This window comes from Zingiber officinale, chromosome 7A, assembly GCF_018446385.1.
Source record: "Zingiber officinale cultivar Zhangliang chromosome 7A, Zo_v1.1, whole genome shotgun sequence".
Taxonomy (NCBI): Eukaryota; Viridiplantae; Streptophyta; class Magnoliopsida; order Zingiberales; family Zingiberaceae; genus Zingiber; species Zingiber officinale.
The window spans coordinates 118368052-118389291 of record NC_055998.1 but is presented as its reverse complement, the minus strand read 5'-3'; the positions used below and the strand labels follow the sequence as shown (position 1 = coordinate 118389291).

Genomic DNA, 21240 nt, shown 5'->3' with positions numbered 1-21240 from the left:
TTGACAGAATCTATTCATCTTAAGGTCAAATCGAACCTAAGAAGCTATGTCTTTTGAAGGTCTTAAGGAGAGATCAGGCTCATTGGGCCCCTAGCATGCCCGATTTATCAGCCAATACTAATCCAATCGGTGATGTAATGAGAGAACTCCTCACAGTCTTGTCTGAAGACTTGGAGTGTTGGGCTAACATACATTTGGCTTTGTGGGCTTCGAGAGCATCCGCTGGCATCATCCCATCGGCTTATGGAGAACGACACCCCTACACCTTTTGAGAGTTTTGCTCGTCCCTCCGATCTGACTCTAAGAACCGTTTTGGTACCTCGAATGCTTAAGTTGTTCTTTCTGAGACTTTGATGGTCTTCACATCAGTCGGTCATCTTGACTTTCATGTTTGATCGAGGTCCCACCTTACTGGCCATATCATATATATCTAATATTACCTGACATAGTTATCTATGGACAATCCATTAATACCTAGTGTTAATTTTATTTTTTAAATTTTCACTTCCTTTAGCCTAAACACTAAACCCTAAACTCTAAACCTAAAAAAAAAAATAACACTAGGTACTCATGGGTTGCCCATAAATGAGTGTGCAAGTAACAACTTTGTGCATATATAGGATTTTGTTATGTCGCATACCTTATGGTACAAACCCCGTAAACATCTAGTATAATTTTTTTAGAACTTAGGATTTAAGGTATACTATTTAAGATAGAGAGAGAGAGATTTCATTCCTATTCTCATCCCAAATATCTCGAAAAATCTAGATAGAACAATAATGAGGATCGATGGCAAATCTATTGAGAAACCAAACAAGGGACAGCAGGAAAAACAGGCTGTATATCTGTTCCATGGGAGTTGAAGCAGTAAGCTTCCACCTGCTGTCCCGGCGACGCCGGCTGGATAATCACATTCTGCATCTTGATGCCCGTGCAGGCCCTGCTCTGGCTGCACCTCAAGTTGATGCCGAATCTCTGATTGCTCGTCCCTCTTATTCCGTAGTATTTCACGTCCCGCACTGCAACCGCCGATGTCTTTCTCCACCACAAACGAAACACAAAGTTTCTTTTTCTTTTTTTTTTTAACAAAAAAATACAAAAAAATAAATTAAAGAACCACAAGACGACTCATCGTGCACACTCAGTCTTTACCTTGTTAGAGCAAACTTGGTTAGGGCAGTAGTACTGGTCGATAATGATGGGATTGTACACTGCTGTCAAGTTGATATGCTCAAAGGTGATCCCTTTTACATGCCCCGATCCTCCCTGCATCCTCAAGCCAACAAACACACACCTCAAATCCATCAACAAGAACCATTAAGTCTCACTCAAATTAAACCCTAATGAAAGAAAGAAAGAAAAAACTTACTTGCCATGTCTTTATTCTCAGTCCATTTGTTGCGTGAAATATACGAGAATACGACACACGAATTTGCTCCACCACTGACACAGAGTGTTGCCCACCAAGGCTACCAATACTACAAGTAACTAAGCAACCTCAATTAACTTGAGTTCATTAATGAAACCGATCGATCGATCGATTCGATGCAAATCTAGTCGGTGTAACCTTATTCCGTGACCGGGCCCACATGTGATGCGGCTAACGTTCACATCGAAGGTACCATTGCCGATCGACACGCAATCATCTCCTGTAATAACCATCATTAAGAATTCTAATCTGTTCATTAATTAAGCTAAGTGGTTGTGACCTGTGGAAATTACGCAGTTGGACACAGCGACGTGCTGGCTGTGGCTGATGTGGACGCCGTCGGTATTTGGGCTTTCTCCAGGAGCGATCACGGTGAGCCCATTAATTTGGGCCTTCGAACTGAAGCCCAACACCACTTGCATTCCAGGGCTGTTCCTGATCAGTAAGCCCCTCACCGTTGATCCGTCGCAGTTCGCCACCTCTAACGCCTGGTTTTTATTTATATATTCTTTTTTAAAAATATATATATTTTAATTTTTAATAATTATTATTATTTTGCTCGAGGACTTACATTGGGGGCAGTGGAGCATATCTGCAAAATTTAAAAATATATAATATATATATATATTTAACAAAAAGGGGAATAGGAAAAAATTGTGAAAATATACACTTACGTTTCTAATTTTACAATCCCAATAAGATAGTCCCTGGCCGTTTATCTCTCCATAACCGTCTATAACCAAACCGTCAAGACCGTTAAATAGAATCCAACTTTGCTCGTTACTCTCCCATACCACGTTGGGTCTCATGAGTGTTCCATCAATCTGTACACATTTTTTTAATATAAATTTAAAATTGAAATATATATATATATATATATAGAGAGAGAGAGAGAAATATTATGCTGCGTTGTTTTATGTGCGGTTTTACTGCGGTACTTGGCACGTCAGCGGGAAAACACAAAAAACTGCTCTCCTCTGATCGACCTGGACCGATTAGGCTCCAACCTGATCGGTCTGGGAGTCTCCTGATCGGTCTGTGGACCGATCAGGCCCTAGGCTGATCGGTCCCCAGACCGATCAACCAACTCTCTGTGAGAGTTGGCTTGTGCTCCTGATCGACCTGGACCGATCAACCAACTCTTTGTGAGAGTTGGCTTGTGCTCCTGATCGGTCTGGAGACCGATCAACCTAGGGCCTGATCGGTCCACAGACCGATCAGGAGACTCCCAGACCGATCAGGTTGGAGCCTGATCGGTCCAGGCCGATCAGAGGAGAACAGTTTTTTGTGTTTTCTCGCTGACGTGGCAAGTACCGTAACAAAACCGCATATAAGACACCGCAGCATAATATTTCTCTCTCTCTCTATATATATATATATTTAAATTAATTATGAATTAATTACCTGAACATGGATTTTAGCTTTGCATGGGCCAGAGAATGTAATTTGGCTCAACAAAAAGGTTTTTCCTGATGGAACAAGAAGCGTAGGAGCCCCAGCATCTGCACACACTGCATTCCAACCTTTTAAAAATGCCTGAAAAACAATAACAATCATGATAATCTATTAACTACATAGCACATAGGTATATAATCGATATTTTCATGCAAAAAAAAAAAAAAAAAAAGAGGATTGACTATCACTTGGGTATCATCTGTGTGCCCATCTCCTTTGGCACCATAGTAAAGCACATTGTGCACTGAAGCAGCCACTAGCACATTATTCAGAACAGTAGTCATTGCACTCAACATCACTGCTAGTACTGTTCTATGATCCTGCAGGCAGAAATTAGATATAGATAATAAATCTTCATGTAAAACAAATATTAACATGCAGAAAAACACACCATGGAATTATCTCTGGGAATAAATATCGACATGCAGCAGTGAAGTATATATAGGGGAGGGGATTATCTGAAAGCAGTGTAAATGAGTATTAATTAAATTTGTTTATGACATTATTAATAAGAAGTGTGGAGAATTAAGATTGTATTAACGGCGAGTTAAAGGATGGTCAAACGCTTGGATACTTAATACATTTGCCGTGGAAAAAAGAAGGGCGTTTGTTTTCAGTTATTAAAGGGCATTTAATTTCTTGATAATAAAAGATATTGTAACAGATTAATTACATTGGAAAATATATTAATATATAAAAACCGCTGTTACTAAAAAAAATATATGTAAAAGGAAGATTATTAATGCATAATTATTGAATAAAAATAAAATAATCAACTTGTGATTATATTTTAAATGAATTTTTTTAAATTATTTTAGAGCAAGTTAATGTATAAAAGAAGTAATGTTCTTATGTTAGATTTTAATTATTTAAAACCATAATTTATAGCTCTTGATATTAATTAATTTATATATGAACTATTATAGAAACGAAATGGGAAAATTTCATTTCCAGCTGGATTTTATTTAAGATGTATTTAAAGTCTAAAAATAAGTATTTATAGGTTGTTTATGACATTTTAAATATTGATGACTAGTTGACTTATTAGTTTGATATTTAGGTCCATTTGAGATGTTTTTCTATAATAAAAAATAACAATTTTAATTAAATATGAAATTTATTAGTGATTAATTGAAATATTGATGACTTGACTTATTAGTGATTATTAATTGAAATTTATTAAGCTAATTTATTATATAAAAAGTAAATAATTATTAATTAAAATTTAAAAAACTAATGTAAAACGCTCTATTTATTTGTCTTGTTTAACTTCAATTTTGAAAATTACATTTTTCAACATTTATAATCTTTATTTATGAGTTTAAGTTTTTTTTCCTAAAAAAATGTCTTTTTTGAGAGGGGCATAAAATTTTTATCGTTTTCTTAGCGGGGCAGAAAGATTAATATTAATAAGAGAACGAAAAGTTCTTAGATATTTTTTTATTTGCAATAAAAAAGAAGTACAATAAACACAAACAAAATAAAGACGCAAAGAGCAAATGAAAACCAATACAAAGCATGCCAGGAAAGTGGGGATACGGAAAACTTAAAAGTAGAAACAATAGTCATCATCAAAAGGTAAAAAATAAAAAAGTATAGAAACATTTTTGTGCAATTTCACTAGGTAGCTGGCCTCTATTAGATCCTTCCGAGCCAATCGCTTTGCTTGTGCAGCCGAAATTTGAATTAAAATTAATGTCACATGTATAATTTTAAGATTTTACTTAGTATTCACTTTTAAGGTGATTAATCCAATACCTACTGATTAATCCAATACCTACTCTTAATGATCTTTTTCTATTATAACAATATCATTTTCATATATTTTCTGGAAACAGATAAGCCTCTTATAAGCTGTTCTTATAAGAACACAATAAGAAATACCAAATGAAAGAAAATACAACAAGTACAAATAACTTGCTTTGAATGCTTTTTTATTGCTTAGAATTGTCACTTGTTAGTTCAGAAATACAACAACACTTTGTTCAAAAATCTCCAAAAACGAGCTTTGAAAAACTCCTCAAAATCTCTCCTTTAAAACCTTTAGGTTGTGACTGATTTCTACCTATCAATCGACTGATCTTACCCATCTATCGATTGATATGGTATCAGACCATTGAACAACTTCCGATCTTTCTAAAATCTGTATGATTTTGTGGATTATTCAAACATTAGTCGACTAATGTAAACTATCAGTCGATTGATATTTGACCAAGCAAATCTGAATAGTTTCTGTTTAATTTTGATCGGTATCAATCAACTATGTCATCAATCGAATTGAATCAAGTGAATATGACTCGCTTCTGTTCAATTTTTGAGGCCATCAGTCGACTGGTATTGACTATCAGTCAATATGATATCATTAGTTTAGTCAAACAATTGAATCAACTTGCTTCTGTTCATCGTTTCACACCAGATAATCATCTCGTTTTGATATCTGAGTCAGAAGTTATGATTCTCAGAAGTTTGCTTTGTCCGTTTCACACAGAAAATCATCTCTGAATTTGGTCGTTCTAATGACTAAATTTGCCTAAATTTCTCTACCACCCTTGCATCCGATCCAATGATCAGTTTGGGCTTCCAACTCTCGTTAAGAATCTAGTCCTCAACCTTCTTGGATTTTCCGTGCATTGCATCCGACCCTATGACCTCTAAGGACTTTATCTTGCCTATTTTCTGATTGACTTCAACCTACCAGGGCTTCTTTTGCTCAGCATCCGGTTCATCATGATTTGCCGAGACTTCCGTCATCACCAAGTGTTCGGTCCTCAATGACTCACCTAGACTTTTCATCTCATGTCAAGGGTCTAGTCCTCCATTACCCACTTGAGCTTTTTCTTCTCATGTCAAGTGTTCGGTCTTTCATAACTCACTTAAGCTTTCTTTCTCGTGACAACTCTCTATTGAACTTCTCCGCCAAGTGTCTGGTTAACTGTGACCCATCTAGACTTTTCTCTTGCCAACTACCTGTTGGACTTTCGATCACCAAGTGTCCAGTTAACTATGACTCACTTAGACTTTTTATATCTTGTTAAATATTCGATCAACCTTGACTTATTTATTTTTTTTGCTCAACTAACTTAACATATTGATTAACCATCAAGTATCTGGTTAACATTAACCTACTTGACGTCTCAACCAATTAACATATTGATCAAATATTGAAATCCCAACTCGAGTCAACTCGAGCTTGGTCAACTTAGTTAACCTTAACCAGGTGTCAATTACACTAACAATCTCTCCCTTTTGATGTTTGACAATATGCTTAAGTTAGGCACTTAGTGAGTGTGAGTCTTGGAGTAGAAGTCGTCGAAGGCTTCGAATCAAATAAAACCAACCTGTGTTAGACTTATTTTTCTTTCTCTTTTTCTATTGCTTTAACTCATGATTTTCAAAAAAGTAAAAAGTAACGCATGCTATTCACCCTCCCCTAGTACTTTTCGATCCTACAATACCCTCCCCGATTACCTTTAGAGGCCACAATAATTATATTGTCAGATGTGTGAAGCAACAAACATACAACCGATATTTACAGCAGGTTTCACAACTTTCAAATCAAGTGTGAAAATTTTATTGCAACTCAAAATAAAGCGAATGAAGCCATAAAGACAATACTTGAGGAAAAATAATTAGTTGTTTCTACCGATGTTGTTGTTACTCTTGTTGTTGATGTTAATCTTGATATATTCTATCCTGCTTATGATAATGTTATGTATTAAAGTGTAGGGACTTGTGATATGGAAGCAATACTCTAAGAATCACTTCCTTTGGTTCCACAATTACCTTTGCTAACCTGCGGTCCTCCTTGACCTACTTAGACTTTCCTTTACTTAACCATAATTAGGACTTTTCTTTGCCAATGTGCGGTTATGCTTGACCGACCCACTTGAACTTTTCTTTGTCTAATCGAAGTTAGGACTTCCCTTTGCCAATGTGTGGTCCTCCTTGATCCACTTAAACTTTCCTTTGCCTAACTCTCGTGTTAGAACTTTCCCTTGCCTAACCTCCAAGTTAGAACTTTACCTTACCTAACATCCAGTTAGGACTTTACCTTACCTAACATTACCCTTGTCTAACCCTTGAGTTAGGACTTTATCAATCAAATATCCGGTCCTCCACGACCTACTTGACTTTCCTCTCATATATCATTAAGTATTCGGTCAACCTTGATCTACTTGACCTCTTTCAAATATTTTCCAAACATATTGTCCAAACATTGAAACTCAAGATCAATCCACTCGAGCTTAGTCAAACTGGTCAATCTTGACCCAAGGATGATTGCACTAACAATCTCCCAAAAATCTCTCCCTTTTTAATGTTTGACAATATGTTTAAGTTAGGTTAACTCATATTAGGTCAATTCCCATGCCAAATGCATAAACATAAGTTTCTAACTTAAACTGTACATTTTCTCCCTCTTTGACGCACATAAAAAACTGTACACCTTAAGAGTCAATTTTGTCAAAGGAACTTAATGAAAGTGTCATACCTTTCATTGTGTCCTATGCTCAACCTTAAGCACACATTCATCACAATGAAGATTTTCAATCTTCCATTATCTTCAATGTTCAACCTAGAGCATTCATTATAATGAAAGTTCTTGACCTTCCATTATCTCTTCATCCATATATATAAAAAATCATGCTTTTAAGGAAGATCTGTAGAATATATGTTCTAAATGTATGATAGATGAATTAATTAAATGCGGTAAAAACTTACAGCGATCTCCCGCAGATCTGCAATCGACAATGACGAAGCTCACTATCGGAAGAGCGATCACAGGATCGGAAAGCCCTCCGCAATTCCACAAACCAAATCCCGCCGCTTTGGATGTTCTCCTCTTACTCTCGTCGCACGATCGCGATTTTTCACACCCTGAGCCTTGGACGGACCCCCTTTATATAGGGAAATACACTAGGGGCATAATGGATTTTTCCATTATGTGTAGTGGGGAACATGGGCCACGTTCCCCACTATCTCCATTTCCAACATCTCCCACTCGTCCAAGGTAAGTCACTAAGACTTATTCATTCAGGTAAGTCACAAAGACTAGTTCATTCAGGTAAGTCACAAAGACTTAATAAGTCACATAGACTATTAGAGAGTTTGGTCACATATACCATATGAGAACATCCAATCCATACTTAGAGAAAATGGTTCGTGCGACAGCAAGCACACTGAGCGATAGTTGCTAAGAAGATTGTTACACCTTGACTTAGCCGCTCGTTGAGCAATCAATGCTAATAAAGTTGTTACACTTTGCTTAGCTGCTCAAATAAATTAGAGACACACTCTACATGGCACTTAGCCACTTTCCTGGTGGCACATAGCCATTATCCAGGATCCATCCAATCTTCAAGTGACACACAGTCATTATCTTGAAGATATCCATGTCTTGCTATTTACCCAGATTAAATAATTTTCATTTACATCGATATGAACATCTCTAATCCCTTATAATGACCACTATGTCATGAGCATGTTCCATATCCTATATTCACATTCATTTCCGTACATAACAGAAATGGGTCGACCAGTGAATAACAACAAAAGATGTAAATATATTTAATCTTCCTTTTTAGCTAGAATCAATTCATTTTAATCAGTCGCTTTCCTAGTTATGCTCCATAGACCGAATCATCCATAGTCATAGGATACACGCTAAAATAGCAGTCACTGATTAAAACTTCAAATAAACAGCTAAATAGTCACTAAGGCAAAAATTGAGATTAACATATAATCTCAAATGTCTCACATAGTAGAGAAACAGGGATTCATTCTCCTACTACCTTTATTGTCGCAATAGCACATGTGGTATGAATCACATGCTACGATGTTATTCTCTTTACTAAAAAGAGTGCATGTTGTCTTCAAATTTAACATCGTACAGATTTCGATCTAGACATACCTAATGTCTAATCCTGAATTCAACATATGAATTCTAATCTGGCTTTCAACAGGTTTAGTAAATGGTGGGTTCATTTACTTCGATCATTATTTACACATAAATGATCTCATCTTGACACAATTATCAAGGTGACCTCAACTTATGAATCTGTCTCTAATTTCATAATTTCAGCTACGTAAGCTATTTCATAAGTAACGGTCTTACCCCTATTTGTACTTAACAAACAGAGATGATTGTCCATGTGAGTGGACCAATCTCCACCTGCCAACATGCTAACCGAGATCTTACATGAATGTAACATATACAACATATACACTGAATAAATTATGGCAAATGACACAATCATAACACAAAGTCTGATTGTTATTTCAATATTGTTACATTCTACGAAGTCCCAAAGACTTTACATGTTCTTTAAATGACTCTTTAGTCATTGGCTTAGTAAAAGGATCTGCAAGCATAACACGTGTAGGGACATACTCAAGAATGACTTTTCTTTTAGCCACAATATCCCTTACAAAATTATATTTAATTTCTATATGCTTGCCTTTGCTATGATATTTGGGATCCTTGGAAAAAGCTATTGCAGCTTGACTGTCACAGTAGACAGTTACTGGACTCCCACTATCCTCAGCAATTTTCAGATGCTTCAGAAACCTTCTCAACCAGACTGCTTCTTGCACAGCTGCTGAACATGCCACATATTCAGCTTCCATAGTCGACAAAGCTACACAAGCTTGTTTCTTGCTGTTCCAGGAGATGGCACCACCATTCAGCAAGAATGCATAGCCTGATGTGGATTTTCTATCATCCAGGTCTCCAGCCCAATCTGCATCTGAATAACCTTTCAGACTCATATCTGATCCTTGAAAACAGAGACAATAATCTATTGTCGCCTTCAGATATCTGAATATCCTTTTTACTGCCTTCCAGTGTCTCGGTCCTGGGTTTGACTGGAAGCGACTGACCAAGCCCACAACATAGCTGATATCGGGACGTGTACACAACATAGTGTACATCAAACTACCAATAGCACTGGCATATGGTTTTTTATTCATCTCAGCTATTTCCTCTGGAGTTTTAGGACACATACTCTTGCTCAACACAGTACCTTTCACAATAGGTGTATGTTCTATGTTGCAATTAGACATGCTGAAATGATGTAACATCTTATTTATATAAGACTCTTGTGACAGACCCAAAAGTCTTTTAGGACGATCTCTTATGATCTTCACCCCTAAGATGTATTCAGCTTCTCCCATATCTGTTGTATCAAATTGTGATGACAGCCACTTCTTGACTTCATTCACATATTCTATGTCATTTCCAGCTATCAGCATATCATCAACATATAATGATAAAATGACATATTTTCCTTTTTCCCTTTTCAGGAAAACACAATGATCCTCATTGATCATCTCGAAACCATAAGATAAAACGACTTCGTTAAATCTTATGTTCCATTGTCTTGACGCTTGCTTTAGCCCATATATAGACTTTCTAAGTTTACATACTTTTTGCTCTTGGCCTTCAGCAATGAAACCTTCTGGTTGCACCATATAGATTTCTTCGTCAAGATCACCGTTAAGGAAAGCGGTTTTTACATTCATTTGATGTAATTCTAAGTCATAATGTGCCACAAAGGCCAAAATAACTCTTATTGATACAAATTTCACTACGGGAGAAAATGTTTCTTCAAAGTCAATACCCTCCATTTGGGTATATCCTTTTGCAACTAAACGAGCTTTGTATCTGTTAATCGATCCATCTCCTTTCCTCTTTATTTTGAGAATCCATTTATTCCCAATAGCCCTTCGGCCCGGAGGAAGATCGACTAAGTCCCAAACATGATTTTGAATCATGGACTCCATCTCTTCAACCATTGCAGCTTTCCATTTTTCTCTAACTCTACATCCCAATGCATCCTCAATGGATTGAGGCTCATCGTCGTCAATTGGAAGTGTAACCAATGCCTCATTCTCAATATCAAACCTCTTCTTAGGTTTGATCTTACGAACACTTCTCCGTAAGTTGGGCTGTTGAGAAGTCAACTCATGACTCGGCATATCACTCCCACTCGGTTGACTAGACTCAGGTATCCCTTTTGACACCTCTCTTGTTGATAATATTTCATCCTCCTCAAATAGAGGAACATTTTTATCAACATCACCTCTGATTGGGAACTCTGTTTCGAGAAAAGTCGCATCTCTCGAGTCTATTTCGGAGATGGTTCCATCTAGTTGCTCACCTATGAAAACATAACCTTTGGAGGTCTTATGATATCTTATAAAGATACATTTCTTACCTCTAGGTCCCAGTTTTCCATACTTGTGAGAACTATCATGAACATAAGCAGCTGACCCCCAGGGTCTCATATTACTCAAATCTGGTTTTCTACCTGTCCAACGTTCATATGGGGTAGATGGAACTGACTTTGAAGGCACTTTGTTAAGTATATAGGCTGCAGTTAATAATGCATCTCCCCAATAGGAGATTGGCAAATTAGCTTGCGCCATCATAGACCTAACCATTTCAAGAAGAGTCCTGTTTCTTCTTTCAGCTACCCCATTTTGCTGTGGAGTTCCAGGGATTGTCAGTTGTCTAATAATCCCTCTATCATTACATATTGTCTTGAACATATCAGATAAATACTCCCCACCACGGTCAGTGCGTAAAGTCTTAACTTTACGTTCCGTTTGATTCTCAACTTCGTTCATATAACGAATGAAGCAATCTAATGCTTCGGATTTGTGAGAAATCAAATACACATGACCGAACCTAGAGAAATCATCAATAAATGTAATGAAATAGGAAGCTCCATGTCTAGCCTTCACATTCATTGGACCACAAATATCCGAATGAATTAACTGCAATGTTGATTCAGATCTAATAGCCTTACCAAATGGTTTCCTAGTTGCTTTTCCAGCAAGACAATGCTCACATATAGACAATTGAATCTTAGCTCGAGTGCCCAATAAACCCTCTTTAGCTAATCGATTCATACGTTCTTGTCCTATGTGTCCTAATCTAGCATGCCAAACCTCATCAGTTATATCTGCATCACTAGTTAAAGCAATGTTTGAAAAACAACCATCAATAGCATAATTGACATCTGGTTCTACATCAAGAACCATAAAACCATTTGTTAAATAACCATATCCGATTGACACTGAGTCAATCTTAAGTTCAACAGACCGACTGTAAAAATTAATACAATACCCTAAATCAAGAAGACATGTAACGGAAACAAGATTCCGTCGAATTTCAGGAGCATACAGGACATCATGTAGAAATAAAACTCTACCACCAGGTAGGTTGAGTTTGCAAGTGCCGACTCCTTTGACTTCAACTCTTGCATTATTTCCCACATAGATCCACTTGTTGCCTGCTGGTACCCGACGGTACTCAACAAATGTAACTCGTTCCCGAGCTACATGGTTGGTTGCTCCCGAATCTATAATCCACAAAGGATAAGAATCAGCTAACAACACTGAACTAGCAACAAAATGCTCTTGAAAAGAAGACGCACTCGGATTTACCTTTTTCGGCTCAGTGCACTCCCGAGCAAAATGGCCCTTTTTGCCACAGTTAAAACAAGTCAACTTGTTTTTAGGTTTCTTTCCAGTCTTCTTGACTATCTTCTTGATTGGGCCTTGTCCCACAACAGCAGCTTCCTTCTTCTTTCCCTTCCCTTTCTTGAACCATTTCTTTTTCTTGGATCCATATGATCCTGCAGAACCTACAGCCACATAGGCTTGTCCAGAAATCCTTGCGGATTCAACTCTCTCCGCCTCCAATTCTACATGGCGTGAGATATCAGTGAAAGTCTTGATACTCTCACTGTGAGTTAAGGTCTGCTTCATGGTTTCCTAAGAATCTGGAAGTGAACGTATAACTGCTTGAACCTGTTGTTCATCAGTCAACTCATGACCAGCAATTTTAAGCTCCCGAATCATGTTCGACATCTCCCTGAGGTGTTGAACCATTGACACATTCGGACGCTTTTTGTAGCTGTCAAATTTAATTGTCAGTTGTCGAAGCTTGCTCAGACTTACTCCACTGTATTTTTCTTTAAGGGCAACCCAGACTTCATGAGCCGTAAGATATGACTCATATTCAAAAGCTAGGTCGTCTACCATTGAACTAATCAATATACCCTTTGCAGTGGAGTCCTTTTTCTTCCATGCCTTATAGGCATCAAGATCTCGTCTGTTGTGTATAGAGGGACCATCTACAGGTACTTCCATAACCTGATTTACAGCCTCTAGAACTTCTTGTTCCTCAAGTACATATTGTATCTTGAGGTGCCAGATCTTGTAGTTATCCCCATTAAGTTTCTCACCTTTGTTGAGTTCAGCTATTATGTTTTTGGTTGCCATAATCTATCATAAATAAACAAATTATTTAGTATTCAGTGTTTATCATATGTATGCAATTTATGATTGACTTAATATTACTTTGAGTTGGTTTACAAAATCAAGTGACAACCATGTATTCACTCATCATCCGTATGACCAATCAAATTAATATTAATCAATTCTATTACATACATCCCAACAAATGAACTAATCATTTATAATATCATGAATTCATTAATTAAATGAACTAATCATTTAATATATCATGCTTTTTTTTAATTAAATGAACTAATTATTTAATACATTATGAACTAATCATGTATCATGTCAAGCAAACAGCATAAATAAATGAACATATCATTAATATAACATTATGCTGCAAATTGTTAACATATAACCAACTGACATGAATGAAATGGACTAACTATTGTTCATACAAAACGACAATAAAAATAACAGAACTCTAATAAACTAGATAGGCAACTACCACTCCCACTAGGACAGACACTAGTGCAGTGGCTAATATAATCCCTCTCAGCCTGGACTCATTTGGGGTAATCACAGGCAGGACAGCTTCAAGGCTCTCTATTGGATCCACAATTGGATCCTTTTCTGGTTCCTCCTCGATCATTTCCGGGTCCTCTTCGAACTCTTCCGGATCCTCTTCAGTCATCTGATAAAGCAGTTCCTCACATAATACAGAATATGTGACGCGTCCTTGATGACGCCCCCAAATATAGTCTGCTATCATCCTAGGATTTGTTGGCAATGAACGCATCAAAGCCCAAATCCTATAACTGTCCAGGACTGGAAACTCTTCTCGCTCAAGTTTCCAAAACAGATCATCAAGCCGTCCAATGTGTCCGTCGATTCCATAAGTAGAGTTATACTCTATCTCCTGAATCTGCTCCCTGAGCTGATTTCCTCGCACTTCGCGACGAGTCAATGTGGTAATCGTCCGTGCCATCTGAAAAATTGAAAATAAATAAGTCAGTACAAAACCGACTAACCAGTACAAAACCGGCTTATTTCAATTTATACAGGCATAGTACCAACAACATAATCAATCAAGAAAAACAAATCTTTTCGATTTTCAGGAGTTAAGTCGACAATTAGAACTAATCTAATTGGTCAAACTCATCGGATCGGTTGATTAGGGATCCAGATCCTAAGCTCAGTCCATTGTCCTTAATTAGAACTAATCTAATTGGACAGGGATTTTTGTACCTATGTTCTGTTAATTTTTCTCTAAGTCCATTTCAACCAATTTCAGACTTATTGATCAAACTCTGATCCGTTTGATCAAATCAATGCCCATTGGTTTAAGTCCAACCAATTAGAACAAATCTAATTGTTTTGATCAAATCTGACTCAATTGAACAAATCTGGTCATTTGATCATATTTGGTCTAAGTCCAATTAATTAACCCAAATTGATTTTGGGTTTGGATCAAATTGATTCGATTAAACCAACTAATGATTTAAACCTGAACCGGATCTAAATGGACCAAAATTTATTTTGATCATTTATCATTAATGATGAAATTAATTGAACTTATTTTCAATTAATTACTGTATGCACCCAAATTGAAATTAATGCTACGGTAGGCATGCATCCAAATTAAAAAAAATGCTACAGTAGGCATACATTAGCATGAAACAATAAGCATGCATTAGCATATTTCAACGATGCATCATTTGGCAAACAAAAATTATACTTTAATTAAAAAACATAAGCATATTATGTTTCTTAATTTCATATGCATGTAGTATTTTCGTTCACGGTTTTTTTTTTATTATTTGATTTTTCAAAATCAAACTTTATCTCACACGAAGCACTGTGCTTCGTTATTCTGCCGATTTCTCCTCAACTGCCCACGTTGCACAGGCCGCTCAAGCCACGCACGCCGCTCACAGCGACGAACGCTGTACAGAAATTTCAAAGGCAGCCTCGAGTACGCCGTTGGCCAACACACAGAGACAAACTCCATGAGTGTTCATTCGAGACCTTTCAACAGACGTTGATTACGGCTACTTTTGATGCCGACGACTGTAGCAGATTGCAACATGAACGCAATATGCTTGGCTACGGCAAAACTAGACGGAAGACGGACTCCGTTCACGGCAGCAATTTTAAACAGGAGATCGCACATACATTTAGAACAAATTACGCGCTCTGATACCAATGTAGAATATATGTTCTAAATGTATGATAGATGAATTAATTAAATGCGGTAAAAACTTACAGCGATCTCCCGCAGATCTGCAATCGACAATGACGAAGCTCGCTATCGGAAGAGCGATCACAGGATCGGAAAGCCCTCCGCAATTCCACAAACCAAATCCCGCCGCTTTGGATGTTCTCCTCTTACTCTCGTCGCACGATCGCGATTTTTCACACCCTGAGCCTTGGACGGACCCCCTTTATATAGGGAAATACACTAGGGGCATAATGGATTTTTCCATTATGTGTAGTGGGGAACATGGGCCACGTTCCCCACTATCCCCATTTCCAACAAGATCTCCCCCTTAAAACATACACTAACTTCTATCATTACACCAATAATGATTAAAGTTCCTAAACCTTTATGAAACTAAAAATTAAAGTTTTGAGGCTCAAAATTCAATTTTAAAACTAAACCTCCTCCTAAACTCCAAATTAGTCTATTTTAATCATCCCTTCTTATTTTTAATCAAGAAAACTATGCTAATGTACTTATACAAGTATTTTAGAGGATTAGGGATGTTTAACTTGACTAAACATAGCTTTAATGAACTGAAATCAGACCACTTAAATAAAAAAAATAGCCTTCCTAATAGATTAGTTTCAACTACCAATCAATTCCAACATGTTTTAATCGATTGAAGTAGGATTTCAATTGATTACTGTCAAGTTAATCGATCATCTGATCGATCCAGAAGGCTTCTGCTCATCAAAATCCGATTATTAATCGATCACCCTATCAATTACCATGTCCCAATCGATCACTTGATTAATCACCTGATCGATTGCCTAATCAATTGGAGTTTCGAATTTCAAATTCAATTTCAGAAACTCATGAATAATTCTATGATTATTGAAAAATTATGAAATTTTATGTAGACATTACTTATGTCATATAATATTATGGAAAAATAGTTTTTTTTAATGAAAACAACTTCCATTTTCAAAGATTGATACAGAATTAGAAACCATTAAAAAACTTTAATATTTCACTCTACTTTGTATCCAACTAATCAATGATAATTTCTATTAAAAGATAGACTTGACCAAGGTTTTCTAAAATAATTTTTAAAACATAATTTCTAACTATGTTCCTTGGGCTAAATGCATATGACTTGTACACTAGTTTTCTCAATGATTGGATAACACATAATCTATGTGTTTTGATAAAACTGAAACTCAAAAAAATGTACTAAATCAATATCTTGAGTTTTGTTCATCCTCCTAGCATCTCACTTGTATCTAATGTGTATCCAAACATATACAAGTTAACTTATAGTTCTTGTGAGATGTGGATATTGGTTTTCCTTAATCTAAGGGATCATGCATTTCTAAGTAGGTATTTTAAGTTTTGATCATCCACCTAGGATATCACTAGATAATCAATGTCATTACCCTTAATTACAAAGAATTAAAATAGTGTATGATAATGATTATGGCATATACCACATGCATATTTCTCAAAATAAATTCTAAGAATAAATCCTAGATCTATCACAAGTGACATGGTGCATGTATGAATGTGTCAAAATATCACGGCAACATGCATGTGTGATATGATGACATGTCATGTGATAGAGCATACAAAGCATGACAACTTTAGCAAAAAAAAAATATATATATACCTAGATTATCTATCTAAGTGTCTCTATCCTTAATTTATTTGCTAAGCCAAAAATAATCCTAAGTTGCCCTCATCTCCCAAGAAAATATCAAGAATCCCAACTTGACATTTCTTTGATTTATCCTATTTCTGCCAATTTTAATTAAGTCCAAATCTTTAAACTTTGTCACATTTTACTCTTCGAAAGAGTAAACATTAACTTCTCATTTTCAAGATGTAACAATACCTTGAAAATGTCCTCAAAGTGTCAACTTCATTAATGATTGGGTTAACTACCCTTCCAATTAGAGTTGACATTCTCTAAACTCATCTAGGGTGTAGAGAACACACTCTTAGGAACTCAAAATCTATTGGCGCTCCTTGAGTGTGCTAGGTATTCATTAGGGATAACTTCCTTAGTTACCTTCCTAATGACCTTCCTAGGCTTCTTAGAAGTCTTGGTCACACTAGTCTTCTTAAGGTCAACTCTAGGGATAACTTCCCTTGTGACCTTCTTAGTAACTTTCTTAAACTTGTTAAAAGTCTTAGTCACATTGGTCTTTTTAAGGTTACTTCTAGGGATAAGTTCCCTTATCACCTTGATTTGACTTCTAGACTTAGAATTGGTTCCATAATTATATGGAACTCTATGGTATGAAGTCACATCCTTCTTGGCTTTAAGTTTGTATCCTAAACCTTTATGGTCATTGAATGACTCTTGCTTATCTCTTCCTAGATTTTATTAATTTGACCCCTTAAAGATATTTTTCATTCTTTTAAGGGTCTTTTCTAATTTATCAAGTTTTGACCTCAAGACTTAATTTTTCATCCTTAAATCTTTAGATTTAGTTTTTTTTAACTGTATTGGATACTTTTATTTCTAGGCCTATATCTAAAGTCCTTAGAATTTTTGCCTAGATTATTTTTTACCTTCTTATCCTTAGGTGAGGTAGTCCTAGCATGATATATACATATTTTTTTCTTAATTCTTTCATGTTTCCTATTTTCATGATAAATAACATTAAAATGATAAAAAAAAATAATTTAACATGCTTCTTATCATGATTAACATAATTACCATTAACTAGTGGTACCTTAATTTTATTCTTGGAAGCTCCCCCTTGATTTAAGCTTCCTTCTTAATTCTTGATCGGAATCTTCTTCTTTGGGCATTGATTCCTGTAATGTCCCTTTTGATTACTAAGGAAACATATAATATGCTCCTTACCTTTGCACACCAAGGCTTGTGTCTTCTTTGACTTCTCCTTAGCATTGGGAGTCATTTGACTCTTTTTCTTGGTCAACTTTGTACACTTATTCTTGTAGTATCCACTTTTCCTATACTCAAAGCAAATGATATTATTTTTATTTTTATAAATTGAAATCTTTATACCTTTGCTTGTAGGGAAGGGACTTGGTTCTTCATTAATCAATCCAGAAATTGAAGTTTCTTCTTGTTACAGTGTTGATGATCTATACTCCCCCTCAATCCTTGAGGTGGATGCCTCTTTAATTTCGTCCTCGGATGTTGAACATTTCTCAACATCTGAATCCTTATACACATGAAATAAAGAGTATCCCCCTTTGCCTTTGTCTTTACACTCTCTTGAGAATGGATCTTCTTCATTCTTTTTTCTTCTGATGTTGAATATCTCTCAACCTCTGAATCTTCTTCTTCTTGATTCAATGAGTCTCCTTCTTTGGTTTTGTCTTGATTTGGTACAGTAAAGAGATCTTCATGAACTTTTGTCAATTTTCTCCAAAGCTCCTTGGCATCTTTATACTCTCCAATTTTGCTAAAGATATTGCTTGACAATAGGTTGCTCAATAATTTGGCCACTTTATCATTTGCCTCACATATTTGGATTTGTTCTTCGCTCCATTTGCTCTTCTTGAGAATATTTCCTTTGTCATTTGTTGGATCTTGGAAACCTTCTATTAGAGAAAATCATTGCTCTATCTCCATCATCAAAAAAATTTTAATCCTTGATTTTCAAAGATCGAAGCTTACCAATATGAATAGTGGAGGCGCTCTAGTATCATATTCGAGTCCATCTCAAAAATTTATCTTGAAGTTGAGCTCTCTAGATAAAATCTTTGACTTGTTTCCTTTAGGACTTTAACTTCTTCCTCTTTCTCTTCCTCTAGCTCATTGTCCTTTACGACGATGAGTCCGGTGAAGAACGACCTCGCTCTAATACCACTTGTTAGGATACTTCGAGAGCTAGAGGGATGATTAGCTTTGTTCGCTTCGTCGATTATGATTTACAATAGAAGACTCAAAGCAAACACTAACGCCTTAATTTACTTGATATCCACCTTAATGAAGCAACAAATCAAGGATCTGACCCTCTCTCACATATCCATTATGAAATAACTCCTTCTCAAAAATACTCTACAGATGGAGAAACCTCATACAAGTTCTCAATAAGAATATAATACAAACAATAAGTAAATACAAGAATACAAATGGAAAATCTCTTTTTGCTTGATCTCTTATAGCTTGTAAACACCTCTTGAACCTTGGAAGTACAGCAACACTTGTCTTCAAGAAGGTTCAAGAACTGGCAACAATGGTGGAGATGATATTGGAGAGAAAGGTTACTAAGAGTTGCGGCGAAAATGCCCTTTATCTGCACACTTTAGGGTTCCCAATCGATTGGGCTTGATTTCAATCGATTGCCATGTTGGATTCTCATTCAAACATGTGCAACGGCTCTTTTCTTCTTCTCTCAATCAATTAGTCAATCGATTACTTGACTTCAATCCATCGCCTGATCAATTAAGAAGCTCACTGTTTGTCGTGAGTTTCTCCTCCCAATCGATTGGAAAACTCACTATTCATCACGAAGAAACACTCTCAATCGATCACCTAATTGATTAGTAGCTTTAATCGATTAACTAATCGATCAAGAAGCTCATTGTTCGCTCACAAACTCTCTCAATTGATTACCCAATCGATTGGGGAAGATCATGATCGATTACTCAATCAATCAAGACACTTTCTATACTGTACTTCGTCAACCAATCAATTACCTAATCGATTGACCTCCATCAATTACCTAATCGATTGACCTCCATCAATTACCTAATTGATTGGTAAGTAATAAAATATGTAGAGCTTTAAATGAACTTCATTTCATATCTGAGATCGCCTCATTTGATATCTGAGTCAAAAGTTATGACCTTCGAAAGTTTGTTATGTCGGAACTTCCTCCTTTCATGCTAACTCCCTATTGAAATTATGACCGTAAAGTGTCCGGTCAACCTTGATCTACTTGGATATTCCTCTTGCCTAATTTCAGTTAGGACTTTCCTTTGTCAATGTGTAGTACTCCTTGACCCACTTGGACATTCCTTTACCTAACTATAATTAGGACTTTACCTTTGCCAACTTGTGGTCCTTCTTGACTCACTTAGATTTTCCTTTACCTAACCATAGTTAAGACTTTTTATTTATCAATGTGTTGTCCTCCTTGACCCACTTAAACTTTCCTTTGCCTAACCGCAATTAGGACTTCACTTTGCCAACGTACAATCTTCCTTGATCCACTTGGACTTTCCTTTGCATAACCCTCGAGTTAGGACTTTCCCTTGTCTAACCTTTGAATTACGACTTTGTCTTTGTCTAACCTCTAGTTAGGACTTTACTTTACTTAACCTCCAGTTAGGACTTTACCCTTGCCTAACCCTCGAGTTAGGAATTTTCTAGTCAAGTATCCGATCCTTTACGACCTACTTGACTTTCCTCACACATATCATCAAGTATCCGGTAAACTTTGACCTACTTAACCTCTTTTAGATAGTTTCCAAATATATTATCCAAATATCAAAACTCAAGCTCAAATCCACTCGAGCTTAGTCAAATGGGTCAATCTTGACCTAGGGACAATTGCACCAACAATCTCCCAACACTGGACTAGTACTCTTGCTTCCTAGGTGACTTCTCAACTATATTTTAGTTACTAAAAAAACTCAAATTATTTTAACTCATTAAGAAAAGTTAGAATCCCAAAAGAAAGAAAAAATTCTTTGTTCAAGTGTTGCACTTTGTAATCACTTAGCAAAAAAGAGATAATAAGGGATTAAAAATAGTTATTGTGAGTAGAAACTAATAAGTTATCCCTTTGAGACCGAGTTAAGTTACTAGAAAATAATTATTATATTTCTCTTGATATCGGGTATTCATTTAAGACCTTGTGTAGATTTTGAGAGGGACGAACCTTATGTGTGGTAGGTAAGTGTCTATCACTAGAGGCATGAG

General features: G+C 36.2%; 1 protein-coding gene across 1 annotated transcript in view; it reads right to left on the bottom strand.

Annotated features, from left to right (window-relative positions):
• Nucleotides 1-748: 748 nt before the first annotated feature.
• Nucleotides 749-21240, bottom strand: part of LOC121999657 (probable polygalacturonase At1g80170) — a 29554-nt gene continuing 9062 nt past the window's right edge. The window contains exons 2-10 of the mRNA XM_042554307.1: nt 3073-3204; nt 2834-2965; nt 2104-2253; nt 2001-2021; nt 1710-1917; nt 1568-1649; nt 1370-1478; nt 1153-1266; nt 749-1035 (exon numbers count right to left, since the gene is read on the bottom strand). Of these exons, the coding sequence (XP_042410241.1) occupies nt 799-1035; nt 1153-1266; nt 1370-1478; nt 1568-1649; nt 1710-1917; nt 2001-2021; nt 2104-2253; nt 2834-2965; nt 3073-3204 (1185 nt within the window). The 3' untranslated portion in view covers nt 749-798. The remainder of the gene's footprint in view (nt 1036-1152; nt 1267-1369; nt 1479-1567; nt 1650-1709; nt 1918-2000; nt 2022-2103; nt 2254-2833; nt 2966-3072; nt 3205-21240) is intronic.